The sequence below is a fragment of the Taurulus bubalis genome (assembly GCF_910589615.1).
Source record: "Taurulus bubalis genome assembly, chromosome: 20".
In the NCBI taxonomy this organism is placed as follows: domain Eukaryota; kingdom Metazoa; phylum Chordata; class Actinopteri; order Perciformes; family Cottidae; genus Taurulus; species Taurulus bubalis.
The window spans coordinates 11,472,445-11,496,595 of record NC_136608.1 but is presented as its reverse complement, the minus strand read 5'-3'; the positions used below and the strand labels follow the sequence as shown (position 1 = coordinate 11,496,595).

The window sequence follows — 24,151 nt, the reverse complement described above, 5'->3', positions numbered from 1 at the left end:
ATCGGTTAGTCTTCAATTGAAACTAAAAGCTTTTTTGCTTGTAACATTTAAACATCCTGCTTAAAAATACAAACTAGAATGTAAGCTAAGAAGCTAATTATTAATAAATATAGTGTTAGAACTAAATAATGATCTTCACCGCAATACAAGGACAATATGCCATACATATTTAAGACCTCTTTTGAAGACATAAAAAAAAACATTAAAGAATTAACCAATGGAACCATTGTTAGCTTAAGTAGCTACAGCAGATCTTTTTTCTACCTTCATCTGAAATGAACAACCAATTGTTTCAAACGTCACAAATGAACTTGAGTGGTAAATCTGCCACTGTTATCCTTGTCCTCTGCATTCTGTGCTGTGTTTGAACAAAAAGCTTGACAGGCATAGCAATAATATCCCTGGGTTGTGTGGGGCATATCCAACTCTAATTTACACCATGTCTGGGCATGTCTGTGTCCTTCATTTCATTCCTGTCCTCTTACAAATCAATTGCCACACAGCGCTGTGTCGTAATTATTCATCCTAGTTTTGATTTGTCTTTCTGAGAAGAAAGAAGACACCTCAGATCCAGCTTGGGACGTGGGCTTCATTCTGTTTGTTCATCAGCACAATGAGGATCTGTGTAATCTGAGCGCTTTTCTTTGCTCTTTTGAGTCCAGAGGGCCATCACACTTCAGATATGATGAGAGGAGGGGTGGAGCTACAGACTGTTTCATTTATCTCACCGAACAGTATTCTATCTCTTTCAATATATGCTGTCATTTTTATTTCAATCTTTCCAATAGTAATCAGAATATATTTCCATTTAGCCCCTCTGTATAAGCACATTTTAATTTAAATTGGAGACCTCACAAGAGGAGCAGTCACATAACCAGACCCTGATTAGCTGACAATGCCTGCACTTGTCTTTAGAGCGTTTAGCTGGTACGAATACTCCTAAATTATTCACCAACGCCATCAAATGTCCAGATTGGCTTCATCATCTGATCATGTGTGTGTGAAAAGATCATTTTAAAATCCTACTCTGGCCTACTTTCCATTTGTTTTAAACAAGGCAGCAAGGAGTATCTCACTCCAGTCTTTTAAAATAAATACATGTCCAGATGTCTGTCACGTCTAAATCTCTTTTCGATCAGGGCAGTAAATCACTGCTAACCAGATTGCAATGATTCAGTGGTGATACCATTAAACCGTAGCCGGATTAAGAATGTAATCAGAATCATCTAAACACAAAATAATGATAAGAAGAAAAAAATGCAGTGGCTACTCACACATTGAAGAGATTGAGGCCGATGCGGTAGAGGCGTTTTCGCATGACGTCAGTGGACAGCGTGGGTGATTTACAGCTGGCGGGGTTCTCACAGTGATAGCGTGGCAGGCTGAGGATCATGGCCTGCAGCGCCTCCTTGGACGAGGCTTCAGATGTGGAGCGTGCCTCTGTGGAGGTGCTGCTGCTGCTCATCTGCTCTGAGCTGTTATCGGCTGTCTCTGAGCTGCACCTCTTGACCTCCAGGGGCTCCGCCATGGGCGAGCTCACCAGCAGCGGTGGACGGGCGTAAAAGGGCCCTGTGTGCGGTGGCACCACCACCACAATGTCCTCTGGGCTTTGAGGAGCAGCCATCTTATCCAGAGGTGTTAGGGGAGGCTGCTCATACTCCCCCAGCTCTTCTTCACTCGGTGGAGGCGCAGGGAACTCAACATCCTGCTCGCCTTCCTCAAAGTCTGATTCTAAGTGCGGCGGGGGCTCTTGTGGGGGCGGTGGCGGATCTATGGGTTCGGCTGGGAGCTCTGCAGAGGGAGGAGGGGGTTCTTGCGAGAGGCCAGGAGGAATGAAGACCGGGGAGGAGTTTGTTGTTGTGGAAGTTGATGTGACAGTCGCGGGGGCTCCTTCTTGTTGGACGCTGCTGCCGACGGTGACGGTGGATGATTCCATGACTGAGGATGAAACACGGAAGTTCTGGTTGTCGAACTGCACCGTCACATCCCGGAACGCCATCATCAGCTTGCTTGCACTTCTCGACAGGTCACTTGGGTCCAGTGGGCCTTTATGAAGCGTTGACTCTCCCTCGACACATCCTTCTCCTCCACTACCACCTCCTCCTCCTCCTCCTCCTCCTCCTGCTGCAGCAGCTGCAGCACTGAAGGAGTCGGGACCGAACTGATAGGTGCCGCCTTCTTGCAGTGAGCACATGGTCTTCAGGCTCCAGTTGCTGAGTGCATCGTCTATGGACTTGGCCAGTGACTGGACCTGTTCGGTGAATGAGTCTTCCAGGTCGGTCAGGCTGCCACCAACTGTGGCAGGCAGAGATGGCGAGCGCACCAATGGGATGCCTGTCAAGTTGTAGCCTTCTGCCAGGGCCCGTTCAGCAGAGAAACCCTCTGTGTTTTGCACGCGGACCTTGCGCAGGGAGATGCGTCGAGGCAGACGACTCTCCAGCAGCGAGTTGCGGATCTTCTCAAAGTTCTTGCTGAGCTGGTACTGGCGGAAGGCAGTCTGGATCTTGCAGGCAGCACGGCGGGAGATGAGGTGGCCACCGTATTTGTGCTCTAACATTTCGATCTAAAGAAGAGAAGAAAGAAGGATAGAAAAGGAAAGTGAGGAATTAGTGGAATTTCCTTTGTATTTTTTAATTTACAAGAAGCAGATTACAGCCTATCACTTGGAAGGGCAATCTGCAATTATTAGGACAGTCATAACTGTCAATAATACGTGACAATTAAGACTGTATACTGATTAGAAATTGCAGAACAACCACAAGATAGACACAGATTGGCAAGTCAAAACATCAAAACATGAGCAAGGACTCCCATAATCCCCTTTATCACGGATGGTTACATTGATGCAAAGGTCACTACCGTTAAAAAAAAAAAAATGGCGTCATTCTCCTGCCTGTCACTGTGGTGCATGGGAGATGAATATGGCATATGAGTTGAATGTCAGTGTGAAAAAAAGGCAGAGTGAGGAATGGGATAACTGTGGAGGAAAAAAATTGAAATAAATGAAAATCCCAGCAGATGAAAAGGGTTGTAAAGTCCAATTTTAGGAAGAAGCAGGCAAAATTAAAACATTAAATATCCTCACATGGTTCAGTAATTATTTCTTCAAGCAGGCCGTGGGATGTGTGTACTGAACCCACATACAGTTTGGTCAGAGTCACTATTAGAAAGAGAGCACATAAAAGCTGACTCGTGGCATTTGGTCAAACTGTTCCTTTCCTCGGCAAATAAAACTCATAATCTGTGAGAATTCCATAGAGAGGTCCTCCGCGTAGCTTCAAATTGTCTGAAACTGAACAAACCATTAATCTTGCCTGTGAAAAATTGCTCAAATGCTGTGGGAAATAGATAGAGATGTAATATAGCCCTTCTTATCCAGCAGCAGCTCAAACACCAGATGAAACCTCTTTGAGTTTCCCAGAACAATCAGGGTGTGGGTATCTTTGGAAGTGCCCAGAAAGTGCTCTTATCTTCTCCAGTCACTCTAAAATCCTTTTCATTCAGACTAAATCAATGAATATAATTCTGTTTCTGTCCGAACGGTATCAAGGGCACGAGTGTGGAGGAGGATTCAGCTTTGAAAGAAAAGCAGTGTCACCTTCCGTCATTTAAAAAAATATGAAAAATGTGAATAAAGTGTGATCAATGCTGCATAGATGGCGCACGTTAAAAATCGCATTTCATTCTGGGAAATGGAAATCCTTGCTGTTCCCTCCTTCAGTGTTTTCTTCATGAGCTAGTTCCTTGTGTACATGAGGATTATCGTGGCCCAAGTAAAATATCCCTCGTGTAAATTCAAAAGCAATTGAATGAACTGTTACGGTGTCCACGAAGGATCATGTAACTTTGAGCTGCTAATCTCCTTTTGCTAGTACCGGACAAAGTCACCCAACCACCTCCTGATAGGCTGTAATGCCTCGAGGGTTTGCAATTTGTGATAAGTGGTTAGTTCAAGATGCAGCCTCTGACGTTGTCACTGGAGGAACGGAATCACATACAAAGCTCTTTAGAAAAGTGGAATGACACTGAAAATCCATTTTATCTATTCCATTTACATTTCACTGCAGAGCCTCCGCGAGCAAACTGAGACGTACGGAGAATATTAAGGTGGTTTCTGAATAGGACGCTGGTTCGGAGCTCTACTGTATCTGCTGATGGCGACTTCTCATTCGCTGTCAACTCAGCCTGAATATTCATCTCTTTCTAATCAGGATTGTTGTGTGAATGTGCTCTGTGCACTCTCGAAATGACAAGGTTAGCCTTATCGCAGGGAATGCGCTCCAAAATAAACCTTTTTTTTTTTTTAAAGGACAGGCACAAAGGTAATATGATCTCATTACTCAGAAAGGTGTCCCTCATCAAAACAAATTCTGCAAAGAGTTCCACTGCAGAGGTGCCCTTGGTAGTGAGAAAGGGCCGTCAGTGTGGCTGCGTTTGATTAAATGTGGCAGGCGGGCTTGTTTGTTTTGCCTTCTGCGTAAGCAGGTTAGGGGACGATGAATAAAGCATTTGGGCCGCGTTGCTTTCTTTCTTTCAGAGTGTGTATCTGATACACTTTGCCACTCAGATTACAGCCACCAGGGCGAGCTGGGACATGATAGATGAGAGGAAGAAGACAGTAGACATGATTTCACGCCATTCTAAGATTGAGTTGGGACTATAAATGTGCTGTATGCTTCTGGTTTAACTTAATTGTACCATCAGAATGCTTCACCATTTTCTATTAATACAAATACTATTAACTTACACAAATGCATCCAATATTAAATCTCTTTTAGCTCGGTATTTGGTCTCTACCAACTCCTAGGGGAAATATTTGACACTTTAGCTGCTAAATGCTTCACTGTGTTGGCCGGCTAGTCACTAACTGTGTCTCTTATTTAATCTCCGTAAAGCTAAGGGCACCAGCAGATTTGGGTGATCAGCCTCTCACACTATACATTGTTTTTAATGTGATAGATACACTTCTACATACAGAGCTCGACTCAAAGCCTACAGGTGGATGCTGGAGTAGAGGTGGGGCTTCTGTTTGATGATTCTTTTGTTGTTACAGACTGATAGTTATGGCCACAATAATCATGGCATAAAAATGTGCATGCACATCCCTCGCTGCCACTTGACCACTGTGCAGAAACAACAAAATGATGGATGATCAGAGCACTAAAGAAACAAGAAAACAAGTGCATTGATGGAAAGGTAAGAAGATATGGAAAGAGGTGATAAGATGGCAAGAGTGGCACTGCTGAATCCCCACCCCCCATTAGCCGACTGTCAGTTCTACCTGTGATCACTTCACTAAGCGCTGATGGAGAGAGATTATTCCGGAGAGAGCACAGTGATGGCACTGCTCTGTTCCACCAAGGTCTAAATCGATTGTGACGGGCAGATCAGCAGCACGCTGACCTCATGTTCCCCTTTTGAACGAGGGGGAAAAGGTGGAAGACAAACCAGTGTAAAGTGGTACAACACTGCAGTGTGCAGATACTTAGAAATGGCAAGATACTCCTGTCAGTAAAATGTGTAACTCTCCAATAAAGGATAAATAAAGGCGATGGCGGGTGGAAATATTTAAAATCAAGGACATTCAAAGGAGAAGATCTTTAAAATTTGTGATGTCAAATATGCTACACATCCACAAAAAGGGGGCTTTAATAGAAGTATAGATATTTGAGTTAATGGTCACAGTGAAATAGAAATGTGAGCTCAAATGCGAGGTGCAGAGGCAGATCTTCAGATATCATCAGATAGTGATGGTGGATATCGTGGCTCGAAAAATGGGTCTTTTTCTGTCTATGTATTAAATATTAATACCCAGAGGCTTTTAGTTTAGTTTAGTTTTTTTTTTAGTCTAGAAATGTTTGTGCTTTAAAGGAAAATGTGTCTCAAAACAAAAGGTCGACCAAAAGTACAATAAACAGAATGTTTTTTTAATGATTTCAAGGAGCAGATTTAGTCAAGCGCTAAAATGTCTTTCCCTCCCTCTTTTTTTTTTTAGCATTTTGAGATTACATGTCATGTAGAATACTAATTACTAATTATGTACAATACTAGCTTGCAAAAAAGTTTGTTTGTTTGTCTCTTTGCCCAAAAGCATCTAATTACTCCCAATTGAAAGGAGTTTATCAACATTTTTAGAAATGTTCTTATTTGCTTTTTATACATGGAGTTAGATGAGAAGAGTGGTATCTCTCTCCTCATCTAACGCTCAGTAAGAGAGCTCATTTGTGTAGCTCCCAAAATGTCACACTATTCCTTTAAAATAAAAAAATCAATGCCACAGGAACATGACTACATGGCTGGCTGTCCAGAGGGAACAATGCACTGCATTTCCTTTTTTAGCCATCATCTTTTAGTCTCTTCTGTAAATTTGCGTAAGTTAAACAGCAGATTATCAGATCTCACATGCTGCAGAAATATGGGGCGAAATGCAAAGCCGCGATTATTAGCCCTCATGCACACGGCCTTACAGCACAGAAACATCTGCATGATTAATGAGATGATTATATAACAGAAAAACTGGGACACAACTAATGCTGACTGTATTACAAGATGAGGATGACAATAAAAGACTGGATGTCATCAGAAGATGGTGATCAGTTAAGCTCAGACATCCTTGACCAAAGTCAGTTCGTGAAAAAGGTCGGTGGTTACTGAATGACTAAATCTGACGAAGAAAAAACTGCAGTCTCATTAGTGTGGTGAAAGAACGTGAAATGTTACAGCAGCAACCTATTGGACAATGTCATCATATTTGCCAATCCATGCCTTTTTACATCAGCAGTTTCAGGACAAGTTGCTAGACATATCGATTGTTTTGTCTTGTCTTTGTGTCACTTGTGCAGTTAAGTGGCATGATGTGTGCCATCAAATTAAACTTTGCACCATTGAGTGTTTCACTTTATGGAGATAAATGTCTTTTGATTCATGATTAGCAGCAATTACAGAGCAGGATCAGTCGTTTCAAGTCAGGTTTAATCACCGGTGACTTCATCTTCCCGGAAAATAAAAGGCTTTGTAGTCGGCAAAGATTGAACCTGTATCCCTTTCTTTACCAAAACCTCTCCGTTTGATGAACAACTTTGGAGTAAATTGGTCCGTGCTAAACAAAGAGGGAAAAGTGTAGCGCTCCTTAGGCTCTGGCTGAAGACTTTTAATAGACTCAGAGCAAATGACAATGCAGATAGTCAGAGAAACACAAAAGAAAGATTATTGTAAAGATAATTGTATTGTAAGATCACATCTTGTTTTGTCAATATTTGATTTAGTGTTTAGTTAAGACTAACAAGCATTGAGCTGGTGGATTTATGGACTTGTATAATTTTAGCAGTGTTTGAGCTTTGCCAGGTATTAACAAGCACGCCTACCTCCAACTTGATTTTCATCCTCATCATGCAGCTATAAAAATATACACTATATAATCTTAACTGGCCCAGTTTAGAGTTGTCACCTTTTCTTCTGTAAACCATAACCAAACCACACACACAAGTTGAACTAGAGACTTTATCATGAGGTTCCACCCCTGCAATCAAGGTATCGCCCCGCAGATCCAATTACTCTGACATTGATCTGCACATGCATCAAGCTCCTGCACCCCCAACTGTACAGACAGAAGATCAATCTGGCTGATCGCGTATCTCCAGCGCTGTTGACAGCGAGATAGTGGGAGAGATGTGAGATTAAAGGATTGAAAATGGAAGAAAACATAGGTGAGGAGGAGCTGAGGGTAAAAAAAAGAGGTAGTATTGAAAAGGTAAGCGATGAGTGAGGAAAGGACCGAATGAAAATGGAGCTGATAGAGAGTGAAAAAAATCAACCATCCCATTTAAATGAATTTGTTTCATTGGTCGCTTGGGCGGTGTATTTTAGCAAATATCAACCATAATGCTTCAGACTGATAGTGTCAGAGGTCACCTCTGACACTATCAGTCTGAAGCATTTGGATTGTGATGTATCTTCACAGTCTGGTGCCCTAAGGCTGAGAAACACTTGAAACCAGGGCGACTATGTTTACCAATCGTTCTGGGTTGTTGATCGTCGCTTGAGGTTGAGTAAGGCACGCCGCACTTACAGTGCTAGTAATGGAAGTCAATAGCAGATGCTTCTGCAACCTTTCTGCCTTAATTAACATTGTAAAACCTGGCAAAAAACATGCAAGATGTGCAATTGTTATATTTAGGCCTGCAACTAAGAGAAATCTCCATTGTTGATTTAAAGAATTCCCAGAGCTCAGGTCGTTTTCTTGAGATCCTAACCAACAGTACATAATCCAAAAATGATCAATTGAAATGTTTTAAAACAGAGGAAAGCTGCCAATCCATACAATCGAGAAGCTGGAATCTGTAAAACCTTGGCTTTTCTGCTGGAAAATGACTTCCATACATCTGTCTTGCACACAAGACAGATTAAAAAAAGATTTGTCAAAGAGCAGAGGTGGAAATATATTGACTTGTCTTCCTTCAAGCTTCAAAAACAGTGGAGCATTCATTTCCCATAATGCAACATAACTGCATTTCATTGAACCCATGCTGCCTCCTAAATGCCTACGTCTTTAAACCACACTTTTCTTCGTAATGCAAACAGCCTGTTAAAAATGATACGTGTCAAGTCCAGACCAAGACAATCTTGATGACATCATATCTTCCAACTTTGAAACGCTTTCTTTAAGAGCCACATGGACATTATACAACTGCTTTCTCAGGCTTGGGACGAGAAAACTGAACTTCATGTGCAAAATCGATGGAGTGCCCCTTTAAAATATTAAATGATTATGAAAAATGATTAAGCTCTAATATTATTCTTAATCTCAATGATGATCTGAGTTGCAGAAAACTGATCAGGACCAGAGACCCACAAGTTTGCCCCACAACTCTGCTGCCTTACCTGGTTGAAGATCCATGGACTGGAGAATGTTGGTTGGATGGATGATAATGGAAACGAATGGCGAATGTTTGATGGTTCTTGAAATGGAGATGATTATGTCATGATTGCCAAGCCCCTGATGAACAGCATGATAAGAACACAAACATGAGAACATGGAAATGCATGTTTAAATACAGTCACAGTTCATAGACATATCGGTTTCAGACACAATCAGTTTCACTGGCTGCAACAAGATGAGAACAGATAACGGTCACATGCTTTTATTTATTTATTCTTCATGGAAATGGGGGCTTTTCATCATCCAGAGGATCTCATAAAGCAGCAGAGAAAAGACAAACAAAAACGTTTTCCATTCATGCAGATACAAACGCAATTTGTTTGCACATTGTCTTTATTTTACCCTGATGTGTACGTGTGCGTAAGGACCGTTTGCAAAGAAATACAGTGTATAGAACTTAATATACATGAGTTGCTCTACTTCCAGTAAATTACAACACAGCAGTAAATATATTGTCGTATAACTTCTATGGTACTTTGAGAAGACATCCACATTTGGTGAGAGACAAAACCATGTGAGGACGATGATGAAATGATGACATGACAATGACGGTTCATGAAAATGAAGAAAAGGAAGCTCATCATTAGTTGACACAGTTTGGAAAGTGCCAATAGGGATCAATGCGGCAAACAACGAAAACAAAATCTAAATCTCATCAAACACCAGCTTCTTTCCCAAAACACAAGTTTCCTCTTCAAACAGGAATATCACAAACATGTCAGACCACAAGACGTACAATACACACAAGCCAAGTTACTGTACCTGCCACACCAACCCTCCCCCATCCCCAACACAACCCTACCTGCTTATTTTTGAGGTCAAGCGAGAGCTCATAGTCGGAGGTGGTGGAGTGTGAGCCGGCCCCGTTGCGCTGCACCCTCAAGGGCGACGCCGTGTGGTGCAGGCTGGCTCTCCTCCCCGCCCCACCTCCTTTTGCTCCTCCCCCTTCCTCCTCCTCCTCCTCTTCCTGTGCTGCTTCGCTCTCGCGCCATTGGGCCTGTGCCTCATCTCCCTCTTGCTTTCTCTTTGCCTCCACAACTTCTTCCAGCGTTTCCTTCTCTTGCTCCACCACCACCTGCTCCTCTCCGCAAGGTGAAGGAGCTTCAGGGGCGTCCTCTGCCGCCTCCTCGCTCGGAGCCTCGACTTGGGGCTGAGGCTGTGGCTGAGGTTGAAGCTGTGGCTGAGGTTGAAGCTGAGGCTGAGGCTGAGGCTCGGGCTCGTACTCAGGCTCGTACTCGTACTCGGGCTCCGGTGCAGGTTGGGATTTGGGTTCGGGTTCCGGCTGAGGATTGGTTTCGGGCGGGGGCTGAGGCTGAGTCTGTGGTTGGGGCTCACACTGAGGCTCTGGAGGGCGAATGTGTGGCTGAGTCTCTTGCTGCTGTTGCTCGGGGTGAGGTTGTGGTTGTGACTCGACCTCACTCTGCAGCTCCCCCTCTCCTCCCTTCCCTTCCTCCCCAATAGACGAGTCTGGAGAAAGGTCATCGCTGCAGAAAGGAGGAGAAAACGCAGAGTGAGGTTGCTGCTGCATCCGTGGTGAGCTCTGACCTCTTCTCCAGGCTGCCTGGGTTAGTGGTAAGAAGTTGACCCTTTTTTTTTTGCATGATCTCTCTCACTCTGCTACCAATTGTGTGCAGGGCCAGGTCTTCTGTCTGTCTACCTGCTCTGTTCTGTCTGCTTCTCTTGTCCGTCTAGACACTGACAGACAATGAAACAATGAAGTAGAAATGTACAGCACAGAACAGCTGACACAACCACAGGGTACAAAAAAAAAAAGGAAAAAGAATCAAGAGCCATTTATTTCAGCAAAATCTTCAGAAGAGAAAATGTGAAAAAACAAGAAAGCTCACAGCCGAAAGTGACACACACACACAGACACACACACACACACACACACACACACACACACACACACACACACACACACACACACAGACACACACAGACACACAGACACACACACACACACACACACACACACACACACGGGGGACAGTCATGCAGCTATTACAAAATGTCTCTACACCTTTTGGACTACATGTTTGAATTGTTGCACGTATAATTGTTCGTGTGGGAGGTGGCTTTTCGTGGTGTAATTAAACAATAACGTAACACACGAGGAAGTGGGAATTTGTGTTGCTGTGTTTGGGTGTAATCTGTTTTTAAGACCCTCTTTTCTCTTCCAGAAACCTCTTTTGTTCTGTGTTGCAGGTTTAGTATAAAACATATATGCTTACTTTCTCTTGGTCTCTGTCTTTCTGTTTCATGGTTGCCTTAAATGTGTTATCACTGCTATCGGTTTCTGACTTGCTGTAATGTTGTTTCTATGTGGATGATGTCACACAAGCATTGAACATAGGTTTAACTCTGAGGTAGAGGCGTTTCTGTCATGCTGGTGTTATTATCAGGGACACATTGGAGCAAAATGATCTGTCAACCAAAAGACACATCCATAATAGGCTTGTATAACAGCAGCCATTGTGACATGACATTGAAAGTTAAACACAGGTGTAATTATGGCCCGGTTGCATGTAGGTGGGTCAGGGCCCTGCTATTGTGCATGCTGGCTCACTGGATTGGCTGTGACACACTAAATACTACAGCTACATGTAATTTGATCAATTACACCTGTGTTTACTCTGCAATGACATGTCAAAATGGCTGCTGTGAAAAAAGGCGTATCAATAGCAAGGACACCAAAACATGAAAATGCCTCATACCTCATTTTTTTTGTAAAATTACATAAGATATTAATTGGTATAAAGTCTTGTAAGCTGGAGTCACACAGTGTATCTTCAATATGACAACTCTTTAGTCTGTTAGCATTACAACATTTGATAATTAGCACTTAAAAAAAAAACAGCTGAGGCTAATTGGAATGTCATTCGTTTTTCTAGGATTAAAATGTTGACCTGATGATGGCACTTCTGTAGGTGAAAGGTTACGTGATCCTTGAAGTCATTCTATGTAATCCTGAATGTTTCTACAAAAGTTTATAACAAGTCATCCAGTAGTTTTTGAGACATTTCACCTGAAAACAACAAACGTTCACCATCTGGAAAGCATGAATGTTGAGATATTGAATTAGATAAATTAAAGCTTTTCCCCTGCTGGTGGTGCTAGATACAATGTCAGAGGATCACCAAATGTATTAGAATGAATCCTCTGGGCATCGTGAATGTTTGTACAAAATATCATGGCAATCCATCGAATCGTTGTTGAGATCATTCAAATTGAACATTGCCATGACTGTAGCCATGCTGCCAGCATAACATATGCACATATAAATCAACATCCGGATAATAAATCAAATCTGCTTCAGAATTTTCAGTTGCAGAGATGTTTTATATGTAACATCTTAAGCATCAGCAGATTTTCCTGAAGTATCCTCTTAAATTGGATGAATGTTTACCCACTAGTTGACAGTGTGATAACAGCTAGGCGTGTTATTACCGAGATTAAGAGCAGACTTTTTTTTCTCTCCTATTGGATAAAGTGATAAGACTGGAGTCAGGAAGCACAAAATCAGGACACTCGGGCTGCCATATGCAGAGTGCTGCAGTACAACATTGGCATGAGTCTCTCCAGAAGGGGGTGGAGGCAGCAGAGAAATTACAAAGTTACTAAACAGAAATCTGTGTATTCCCAGAAAAATAGTTGACAGGTGAGACCATGTAACCTCTACATACCCGCCTATTATTATATGTGTGTATTTACGGCAAAAATTTGCTCTCCGTTTTGTGTGCACACAACCTTAAATCTGAAACATAACTCAAACAGATTTGTGTGCAGCAAAATCCCGTCTGCTTCCTCTTCCTGCACAGGAGGCTCACTTCTCATCTTCATCACACATGGCAGCACATAAGCTCGAGGAGAAAGTATCTTTAGCGGGGATATAGCTGGGTCTACAACTTCTAAAATAGAGCATGTACGAGTAATGAATAATGAATAGAGATATAAAGTCTGCTGCTCCAACACTCAGCTTCCAGGTGAACTTTTTACTCGTGCAAAAAATAGATCTGCCTGAAAAAAAGCGAGGACTCCTTTTAGGAGGAGAGTCGTTCTGTTGCCTACCTACCGTCTCTGCTAACAATGCTTCCGCTCATTGTTGTAAATCAAAATGTTCCTATTTGCATTTTGCGGGCGCTCTTGTTCTGGTGGGCGATATTGTGACAACCAATGTGCGGCTGGATTTTTTTTTAAATTACATGCACTTTGGATAAGGTTTTCAAGGGGATTATTTGTGAGGGGACACAGTAAAAAAAACTCTCCATATTAAATGACTGATAACATAATACATGCGTGTGTATTTATGTAAAGCATATCGTCATTGTCACCAACTCCAACGTCGCCTTCCATTTCCTCCAACCTCTAAGTCTGTCATTCACACTCCCTCTCTGCATATCAACTTTTCTCATCCTCTTTCATCCATTTCGTCAGGCTCCCTGCCATCCTCTCTGTCCAACCGTCCCTTTTACACACACACACACACACACACACACACACACACACACACACACACACACACACACACACACACACACACACACACTGCCACTCTGTCCTCCTCCAGGTAAGGAGATTGAGCGGTTCCAGGTGTCAACGTGACTGACGAGGCGGAGACAAGCCCTGGATGCTGCCTCTCTCTCTCTCCTCTCATCTTTACATCAGTAGTGAAGCCGGATGAGCCTCAATGCATTCCGTCCAGAATATAATTACAGTGCTCGCTTATGTCTTCCGCTCTCTCTGCCATGATCGCTAACAAGCCGGCTTACTCAATTGTATGTAAAAGTATGATCCGAACAATGTGCAAGAATTCAAATGATCCCAGTGATTGATATCTTATCACATTATTAAGTTTTCAGTTTTTTTTTTCAGCAGCATTTTACAAATATAGCTGATCAAGCTGCAGCTTTAATTGCATTAAATCAACACGTCCTCCAAAGTTTATGACAATAACGACAAAGTATTGATAGAGACCCAGTGCTGACTACAGCCACTCAGCATATGTTGCACTGTAAGGGCGATGACTTCTGACCGGAAGACCACCGTGTTTCTTGATAATGTCCCCTGTCGCTATGGACTGCTTCGACTTTCATTAACCTTGATCGTGCAGCTTTTGCCGCATCATCATTGTCGAGGTGTACAGCAGCAGAGATGAGATATCGTGTCGTGGGACTAGTGGGGTTCAAAGGTCTCTTTCCTCTGGTGAACTGCAGCCAAAGAGTCGCTGAAGAGGACATCATGTGAGAATAAAACATATCAGCAGAAGTCATAGCAAATGAAATCCCTGAAGAAGCTGCTTACTGTTATGCTTTCTAGTTTCTATGTATACTAGTTTTTATGTATATTATCACAGGGGTATATGTATTATCCTACTGCTCATAGAGAATAAATTAGTTCATCAGAACACAAGGACTGGAGAGCAGAATATTCTACATCAACAAGCATATTTCTTTCCTCTGATGAATGCAGAGGGTAATGTATGGAGCAAATGGGCTGAATACATCACCAAAGTGATTTTGAAGTTCATCAAAGTTTCTGCAAGAAGTAAAAACAGTGTAGTGCCACATGCACAACAGAGAATATCAACTGAGGGAATTTTATGTTCAAAGTATGATTAAATGTTAAAATGCTGCATTATTCCCCTTTACAGGGAGCAAATATCTGAGTTACAGCTCTTTATCATATCTATGTAGCGAGCACATTTTTTCTTCCTGTCAGGCACTATTCCCTCCATGTTACGGATCACAGGTGTTTTTATTAATAATCTTAAGGAGAGATGGATTCTCTACAGTTGATATTCTCACCACCACGTTGCCAGCTACAAGCTTGTTAATTTCCCTCCGAATGACAGCTTGTTTCGGCGCTGCAGCACCGGCATCGTTCTCTTCCTTGATGCGTGCCACCAACCAGTGTTGTGGAGCTGTGTGAACGCAGGTGCTTCTTCAATTTGGAAGTAGAGTTCTTTGCTCATGCCCCAGGCACACGTTGCATGTCACTGTAATGCTCTTGTGATGGATTGCTTATTTTAAATTGTAACTAAATAGCTGATTACTTTAATTGCAAACTAACGCTTTACATCAGTCATCCAAACGATAGTGTTATCTGACTACTCTTATCCATTTCCTCAACACTGGGTATGGCTGTGTGGATATGAATAATGAGGAGATGAGAATGAGGGTGACAGAGGTACAGAGAGAAAGCTCTGACTCCGGAAATGAAGGAATGAAAGCCTGATTTCACCAAATAATATTGATGTACAAAAAATACATAATAAAATTGGTTTACCGGTCAGCCAGAGAGATGGTCGTTTATACGGGGTGGGTTAAAGGAAAAACAGCAAGCTGCATTATGGGAATTGTAGGATCTACCATCTTTTCAGCTTGACCCAGAGTTCAATGCTTTGTATACCCTCGACCCATTTTGACAGCATGATACAAGAGGACAGACCCTTTAGAGCAAGGGTGTCAAACATACGGCCCGCGGGCTGGATCCGGCCCGCCAGGGGCTCCAGTCTGGCCCGGGATAATTGTTAAAATTGCAGAAAAAAAAAGAAAAGAAAAAAAAAACTGCCCGAGCCGGGGGTCAAACCACCAATCCTCTGATTGTTAGATGGACATGCTAACCATTGAGCCACTCTAGAATTCTAAAATTCCATTCTAGAATTCAATGGACTCTCCACTTGAGACGATCAACTCAAGGAACTCGTCGGGGACCGCCAAAATCTCATCAACACCACGAATGAATACGGCCAGTTGAGCAATATCTCTAGTAATGTCAGTGCTCCAATCAATTCTAGAATGCTTTAGATTCTCAGTCTCATGTCTTAATCACGTTCATTTTAGAATAGAATTCTAGAGTAGAATTCTAGAATGGAATGTTAGAATTCTAGAATGGAATTTTAGAATTCTAAAAATCCATTCTAAAATTCCCAGAGGAGTTCCTTGAGTTGATACCCATGACAGACACCACTACAGCCAAATAACATTGTTAGCGCTCTCGTTGAAGCGCTGGACCGGGTGCTGTCAGTGTGCCTCCAGATGGTGCACCATCAATGATCGGGAGAAACACAGGCGTTGTGACGAAATTCAGGGAGAAAGTACAAGCTGCAAATGGAGGATAACGTTGTTGGACATTTCACTGAATTTTTGGTCTTTATGCTTCTAGTTTATTGTAGAAAGACCTTAAAATAGGGTTTATCATCCAAAAACCTCCACCAATGATTTAAACATAGAGAAATATTGTCGTTATGTGTGCGTTATTATGCTATGATTTTACAGGTCTGGCCCACTTGAGATCAAATTGGGCAGTGTGTGGCCCCTTAACTAAAATGAGTTTGACACCCCTGCTTTAGAGATAGTAAAGACTGTAAATATAATATAAACTTCATCTATCTGGGTTTCATTATATAAACAGACGAAAAACCACATCTAGTCTTTGAGTCTCAAGGTCAAACGGAAACATACATCCGCTGTCCACACACATCTGCAGCAGCCTCGCTCCCATAAGAACCACCATCTTGTTGCAAAGCAGACAGTGAAGTCCAGAAAAGGACTGAGGAAACATATTTGCAGCACTTTCTTGGTCACACTGTCTAAAGAAGCTTTTGTGTTCGAATGGCTTCCAAATATAGCCATGACATGTTTAAATCATGAGATAGACACTGGATGAGTCACATGGTTAACGTTCTCTGTGCTTTTCTTTCCCCGAGGACAAGAAGTCAATTTGTACTTGCATGCTAGGGGAAAGGTCATTCTGAAAAAAACATAAAATTGATCGGCCTAGCTAGAATAGTACTGATCAGATCAGATAAACAATGGAAAATCGTCTAAGATGTAATGAAACTGGAAGAATGAGGCGATAAAATGCTATTTGAATAGTTAAATAGACATCAAATATGCATGAAGTTACTATGCTCCTATACCAAGCATGGCTGACTCCACCCTGTGAAATTCACCTTGAGCCGACATGCAGTGATGCATACTAGGTGGCATTCTCTGTGTGCTTTCTGCTGGCCTCATGAGATCAATCCTGCATGCATGGATTTCTTATGGAGATGCCAATCAATTGTGCGTTCACTTGAGTGGGACGACTGTTTAGCAAGAAAGAGGCAAAGTGACGAGAAGGAACCTGGCGTAGAAGAGAGCAATTCTGTACTTTTATATGTAATCCATACATTCTGGGCCGAAGAGGATTGAGATCAATGTCGACCGATTTATGTTTCTGAATAGCACAGAATCCGCCTTCAGCTCTTGTTAAAATCCCATACAGACATTATTTTATGGCGGGCCAGTGATAAGTATCACAGGGTGAGCAGGTTGAGGTGAGACTACAAAACGGCACACGGCCTAAAGGAGTAGGCTTTTATTTATCATGTTGAATTTGAAGACCGAATGAGGATAGCCGCCCTGAAGGATTTAAGAACAAACTGCTTGCACATACTGTACTGAATACACACAGACCATTAGAACCACAGGCGTTCCCATGCAATGTCAATGTAACATCTTTCCAGCAACAACAGAGCACAGGGTATAAAAACAGGTTGGGTTTGTGAAATATGCAAGACAGGATTTGAAGTTGAATCTCTTCAAAAGCCGATGCCCCGGGATGTGGAAAAAAGGAGGGAGAGATAGAAAGAGGGAGAGGGAGAGACGGCAGCGGTGAAAATTGCATCGTAGATTTATGGTTGATGCACTGCAAGTACACAGATATTTATACACAGCCCAGTTCTCAGGGTCATGACTTCAAGGATGAAAAATAACAAGTATTCATCACTCAATGTCACAGAATGCCATTCATAAATCAGGTTGGATATCACCCCTATCATAGAAATATACTTCCATACTATTATACTACTTTTGGAGACATGCCTAAATTACTTTTACATTTGTTTTCTAATTACGGAAGTATCATATCCTTAGAGATGGCATAAAGTCATTGTTTTTCAAGTCACGATTAAGGGGGAACAATAAAATCCAGAAGATACATGAATGTATGTACAACATTTAATCTTCAGGTATCCAAAGGTTTTGGACTAAAATGGGACGTGCAAAGTCATCAGATTCGTGAATAAAGAGGTCATGTGACCCTGGAAACTTTGAGACCCAAATGCTGTGTACACACTTGTCCAATATGAACATTTTACATTTGCAGTGTTCTGATAAATTCAGAAAGCACATGCTGGCTGTGGTTGGGATGACATCATTCCTTGCCTGAACGTTTCCTGCTGAGGAAAACCTTACATTGCCATGTACAGTGTGTCCAGAACATAACGCCTGCTTTAGATTCTCAGTCTCATGTCTTAATCACGTTCATTTCCTTAGTTCTTATTCACATCTTGTTACAAATATGAATCACAATGCTATTTTTATACCTCGTGGCAAAGGCAACTGTTTATGGGAAGCAGAAATAAAAGGAAGTGTTCAAGAACAACAATGCCTGGAGAAAGAATTGGGGTTCTGCTTTGCCTCGTTGGAACAAACAACTGAGCCGTCCCCCCACCCTGATGATTTCACGAGCTAATTGCCTATTATGTGGCCCATCGGGGGGAAATAACTGTTTTCTTTCCTTATTCGACTCACTCTCTTTTTCACTTATCTGAAAACATCCTCCGGCGGTTTACCGATGCACGAGTGTCTTGTTTGAATTTGCCTCTTTTAAGCAACACAGTTCAATACTTCAAGGACCACATGACAGAGGCTCTTTGATGCTACATCACAGGAGCTTGAGAATACTGGAGATGGCTCAGAAATATCTCCACAAGTATGCCGTTTTTTCTTCAGTTTACAAAAGATCTACCAAAACAAATCTACCGTGCACACTATTAATTTGAGTGCTCTACAGCAACTTGCTGCAGATATATATCGGCTCACTAGTAGGAGAAACTAATACAGCGTAATAAAACGTATCAAGGACACTTCTCAGTGGCTCTGAAGTGATACAGCATCATGAGTGTCAGATGATTCAGCTTGTACAGTATTTTATTCATTGCAATTCACTGCGCAGTGGTTATAATGAAAGTGCGGGTTGTCACCCCAGTTAAATTCTGGCTGCGTTCTCAGCAATTGAGGCTTGGAAGTGAAACAAAAGAATTGAAAAAGCCATTGCTGAGAAATGACAGGGCAACTGTACATTTTTAGATCTCTTAGATAAGAATTAAGAGAAGAAAAGAAAGATTTAACAATCAAGTTATCAAGAGCTTTAAACAATGGATACACATTGCCAACATGCTGTAGTCTAGCCTCCACATTATGATGAAGAAATGGAAGAACAGAAGGAGCAGGAAGATGAAACGGTTCTGATTAAATTAATAGTCTTGAATGGCGATATAAATCCTCTATGGTGTCCTGTCCATGTGTCCAGTATGTTTTCAGGAAGGCATTCCTGTCACAAGCAACCCCCTCCACAAGACCAAAGGTTGAACTCTAAACTAGAATGAGTTGACTTCAGTACCGTAAACGTCATACTCATGCGCTTATTGAATATGAGAAGACGAGCCACCCACAGCACCCACCATGATCTGGAGTCTCCAGGGTACTGCTTTATATGTGTGGGCGAGCAGGAGCAGATAGATATTACACTTTCAAATGTAATGACATTTCTCTTGGAATTAGCAAGTTTACTCTGATTAAAGTGTTTATGTAAGCCATTGAGCCCTCAGTAATATTAGTGGAATTAAAGGCTCATCCCAGAATCTATTTTAAGTTTGAGAGCTGGATGGAAAGGTTTAGAGTAAGGGGGTGTTTCATGATTTTTGAAAGAATGAATGCAATTTTTGATTGGTAAATCAATATGGCACCATTATTATTCTAAACTGTACCACACAAGAACAGAAGAGGTAACATCAGCTAATGGTGGTGGGGATTCGCAAACCAAATCAGTGTATGCCAGTTCAAATATAGACCAATAACATAGCAGTGATGAAATCGCCACTGTCAACAGATAAACAGTGAACAACGAGGAAGAATCCAGGATGGACAATGAGATGAATTGGGTCCATTAAATGGCCTGGTTGACATAAAATAAATACCCATAGTCGGATTCTCCAAATGGCAGAAAAAGTTGTCGGACCATCAGAGGCAGCTACTGACGTGGACTGATGTCATTACATCCAGGAGGAAAGAGGACATGAGTGGTCAAATGTAAGTTAGGAGTTGGAGGTTTCTTAAAAATATCCATGGACTCACTGTGATATTTCAGAATGGGAGGGCGACAAGATGGAGCGGTCTCGGCAGCAGAAAAGGCAGATCCATAAATGGAAGAGAAAGGCTCACAGTCATGGACCATATCTCCAAAATGATTTAGATAAAAAGGATGAAAGGCAGGCTGAGATATGGAAATGGAAGAGTAACTGTAGGATATATATTCCAGGATATTTGAAGAGACAATCAGTGGAACATGTTGTAAATGTAAGACAGGCAAGGAAGGAATGCATAATTTGTCACAAAGCTAATATCCTGACTGAGCTCAAGGTGATCCCATTAACTTTTTTTCTGAAATGCTGAATAGATTGACTAATTGTCAGCTGCTAGGGAAACCAAAAACAATTACAGTGCTCCGTTGCTGAGGGAAACTGCGAAGTTGGGTGATCATTTTCTCTGCGTTTGACACAGTGAGCAACTCTTTACACAGTAGTCATTTTACACACTTTTATATAAAAATATAGCTTTTTGCAGTCAGTCAACAAGTTTTGAAGGTAGATATGTCCTGTTATCATACTGCAGAGTCATCTTTTAGATATAAAACATTCATTGTGGTTGTGGCTGCTGACAATACGCTTCTCCTGCAGATTACTCTTGCTTTCTTGCTATATTTATGGATATAGTAAACAGGTGACAGTTGGAGATGTTTTTGATATAAACTGATTTACAATCCTCCACAAAACAAATGCAATGCTGTGATATTCAGAGCAAAATCTGATCAAGTTTAAACCATTTTTACTGCAGTAGTGTGATGTGATGTCAACAGAAATGGAAAAACATCAATCCACTTCCTGCACCTTCAGCAACCTAAAAAAAAACTGCAGATGATCACACACACACACACACACACACACACACACACACACACACACACACGCACACACACACACACACGCACACACACACAGGCCCCAACCCTAACCTTAAAACCTAAATCTGAACCCTAAATGAGTGAAGAACGGTCAAAACGGCCTCACAGTGTGAAGGTTACCCCGTATGTACAGAATGATCTGTTGGATTTGTGTGTGAAAAGAGAACAACAGGACAAGACAGCACATTTGGCATCTGATAAAACATATGCAGACTCAGCATCGCCTGATACCGAATGCAGCCAAACACAGCAGGGCTTGTCAAACGATAATACAGGGGGACCATGAGACACACACAGACACACATAAATACAAGGGGTGTTCTACTACAGACAAGACGGATTACAAATAAAGTAAAATGTCAATCGCCTGGAACATCGTACATCATCTTTAGTCACAAAAAGTAAAAAGGGATTAAAGTGACTTAATTATTAAACTAATTCAACATTTTATACAATAAGCCCTTTGTCCAAGTTTGTACAAATAGAGCCTTGCAGTAATTGAAGGGAGCTTGGAAGTTGTTGATACTTAAATGCTGCATTATCTACTGCTCAGAGACAGGATGAAAACCCTGGCCATTAATATCATTATGCCCGCTAACCCTTTTTATTTCACTGTGCTGTAACAACATCACACTACTTCCTGCTTTAGCACGCAAGTCATTCTAAACAACAAACAACCAATGCTGTCAATTTTTCTGGAGAAGACAGTCTCCAGATTATGTGCACAGACTTACAGTGTGAAGCTATTTATTTCCCTTCCTGCGGGGTGTATTTGTCACCAGCTACAAAAGAAAAAACTCGAGAGGAGGTTGTTTATTGTGACGACGGAGCCAAGGCAGAAGAGGCATGGTCTGTCATCGGGCTCTCTATTATCTGCCACTGTTCTCACACACACATGTACCTTCTCATATACTTCAAATCAGTCTCCCATCATCGGTGAAATTGCTTTCAAGGGAAGGGTAACAAAAATAATGTTACACTGTGCTCATTCTATGACAAAAAAAAATAAATCAAGCTAAGCCAGGAGGTGACCAGCGTTGTGTTTCCATTGACTCTCCTCTTGAAAATGGTGAGATGCTATCCCATCGCCGAGCCGATAAGAGCGGCGGAAAAATTCAATTACATCTCAGTGAAATGTGAAAGGTTTTTCTTCCAGAGTGAGAGCCTGTCCACGCCTGTGTGGACCTTCACGTTCAATCTTTTCTCTGACTTTGGCGGTGGCGTGGGTCGTTCGAGAGCGACCGCTCTGGTTGGCAATGTCCGGTCTATCATAAAAATGGGCTTTGTGGGTTACTGTAGAAGCAAACTAATGGTGCGTTTTATGGTTAACAAATGGGGTGAAAGAGTGGAACCGGAAAAAGAAGGACACCGGATCTGCAATAATAAGTCTGACTTCACCAACAATGTCCTTTACATTACAAGGTCAAAGCTAAGTTCTTCGAGGAGAAGCCGCACTTTGAATGCTTGTGAGTCATTAACACAGTTTTTAGCTTCTTTTTCTTTCTTTTTTTTGATCAAGGTCTTGTAATGGATCTTCATCTTGAAGGCTTCTGCGTGGTTCTGTTCAACATAAAAGTGGATTTCTTTTTTTTCCTCTTCTTTTTCAGACTGGCACCGCCGGGTCTGTTTTAACAAGTAACTCTTTTTGACCACCCATCACCTCTTCAAAACAAGCCTTGAACTGACAGGGAATGACACAGCCTGACATACACACTGCAAAGATGACTCACACACACAGCTGAAGTCATGGTAACGGGCTGCACACTGTGCACAAAAGCATGACAGAGTAAAAAGGGATGCTCTACAAAACATTTCCTTTCATCAGCATTCAGTCGTCTGAAGATGGGGTTTTCATTTTAACAGATATGTCTTCCAAATACAAGTCCTTCTTCTAAACATATATCCTCCTCATCTCTAATACTGAACACACATATTTGAAACAGAGAAAAGATATTACACTTAAGGATGTCTTTTCACCGGATGGAAACAAGCATCTACATCATTAAATTCCCCTCCACAATCTAAGCCTCGACTACACTCCTTCCCTCACCCTCATCGCCTCTTCGTCATTCCCCATCTCTTATTAAAGTGAGCAAGGCGACAGCAGCGTCAGGTCGCCTTGTCAGCAGTTTTTCGTGTCCTCCTCCACATCCACCTATCCGCTCATTACCTTGTTGATCTATCGTTGTGAGGCTGTCGGCAAGCTGTCAGGACAAGGACTCCACCCGGTGATGTAAGCGGAACCTGACAGTGTCACCCACGCCGGGTACACCTAATGTCCCTTCACAGGGAACAGTAGGGAACAACCTGTGCCCGTTAGATCGGTACCTGCTTCCCTGTGTTCGTGACTGGGAGTGGGAGGCCGACGTGCAGGATACATGAACATTTGCGTATTTCTTCTCTGTTAGTACCTGTCTGTTCACGTGAATCTCTCACTCTCTCGCGCTCCTGCACTTGTTTATTTATGTGTTGTACTTGCTTGTGGCGTGGATTAAGTGAAACACACAGGGATGATCTGGCAACAACAGCAAACCCAGATGTTCAATGCGGCACCCAGCAGCGCAAAGTCAATACAGTCACGGTTGTGTTTGAGTGGAGCTCTGATATTCTGGCATCATAGCTGGAAATTAGTTATGAACTATTTGTTCTTCTTAAATGAACAACCCCTGTTTTTTTTGCAGTGTTTTGTAGTAAAGGCACTAAGCTCGAAGAAGATACTAAACGAGTTTATACAATTTAGTAATAGCTCATTAATAAGGATGTCCCATTCACGTTTTCTAATGGATCAGATTCTTAAATATTATTAAATTTGTAGCTGAAATAACAGGTGTTGCCATCTGCTACTTGATCCCAATACTGAGCAAACACATGCAGGTGTTACAGAGTGCTGCTTCCTGAACCTCACAAACAAGCTGTGGCTGAGGACAAACACAGAAAGCACACAAACACACAACACAGAAAAGAATACACTCACGGAATAAACGTTTGGACTGATAATGATGGATTCATCAATCAGATTGTACTTAGAGCAGCATATCCGAATGTCAAAGGAAAAGAAGAGGTGTAAAAAATAATAAGTAAACCGATACCAGACATTCAACTACATTGATACACAACCACAGATCACATTCCTCAAGAAAT

General features: G+C 42.0%; 1 protein-coding gene across 1 annotated transcript in view; it reads right to left on the bottom strand.

The window, feature by feature from the left end:
* iqsec3a (IQ motif and Sec7 domain ArfGEF 3a) overlaps positions 1 to 24,151 on the bottom strand; it is a gene marked incomplete at both ends in the record, with an annotated part of 80,499 nt that overhangs the window by 29,123 nt on the left and 27,225 nt on the right. The window contains 2 exons of the mRNA XM_079236457.1: positions 1,275 to 2,563; positions 9,741 to 10,422. Of these exons, the coding sequence (XP_079092583.1) occupies positions 1,275 to 2,563; positions 9,741 to 10,422 (1,971 nt within the window). The remainder of the gene's footprint in view (positions 1 to 1,274; positions 2,564 to 9,740; positions 10,423 to 24,151) is intronic.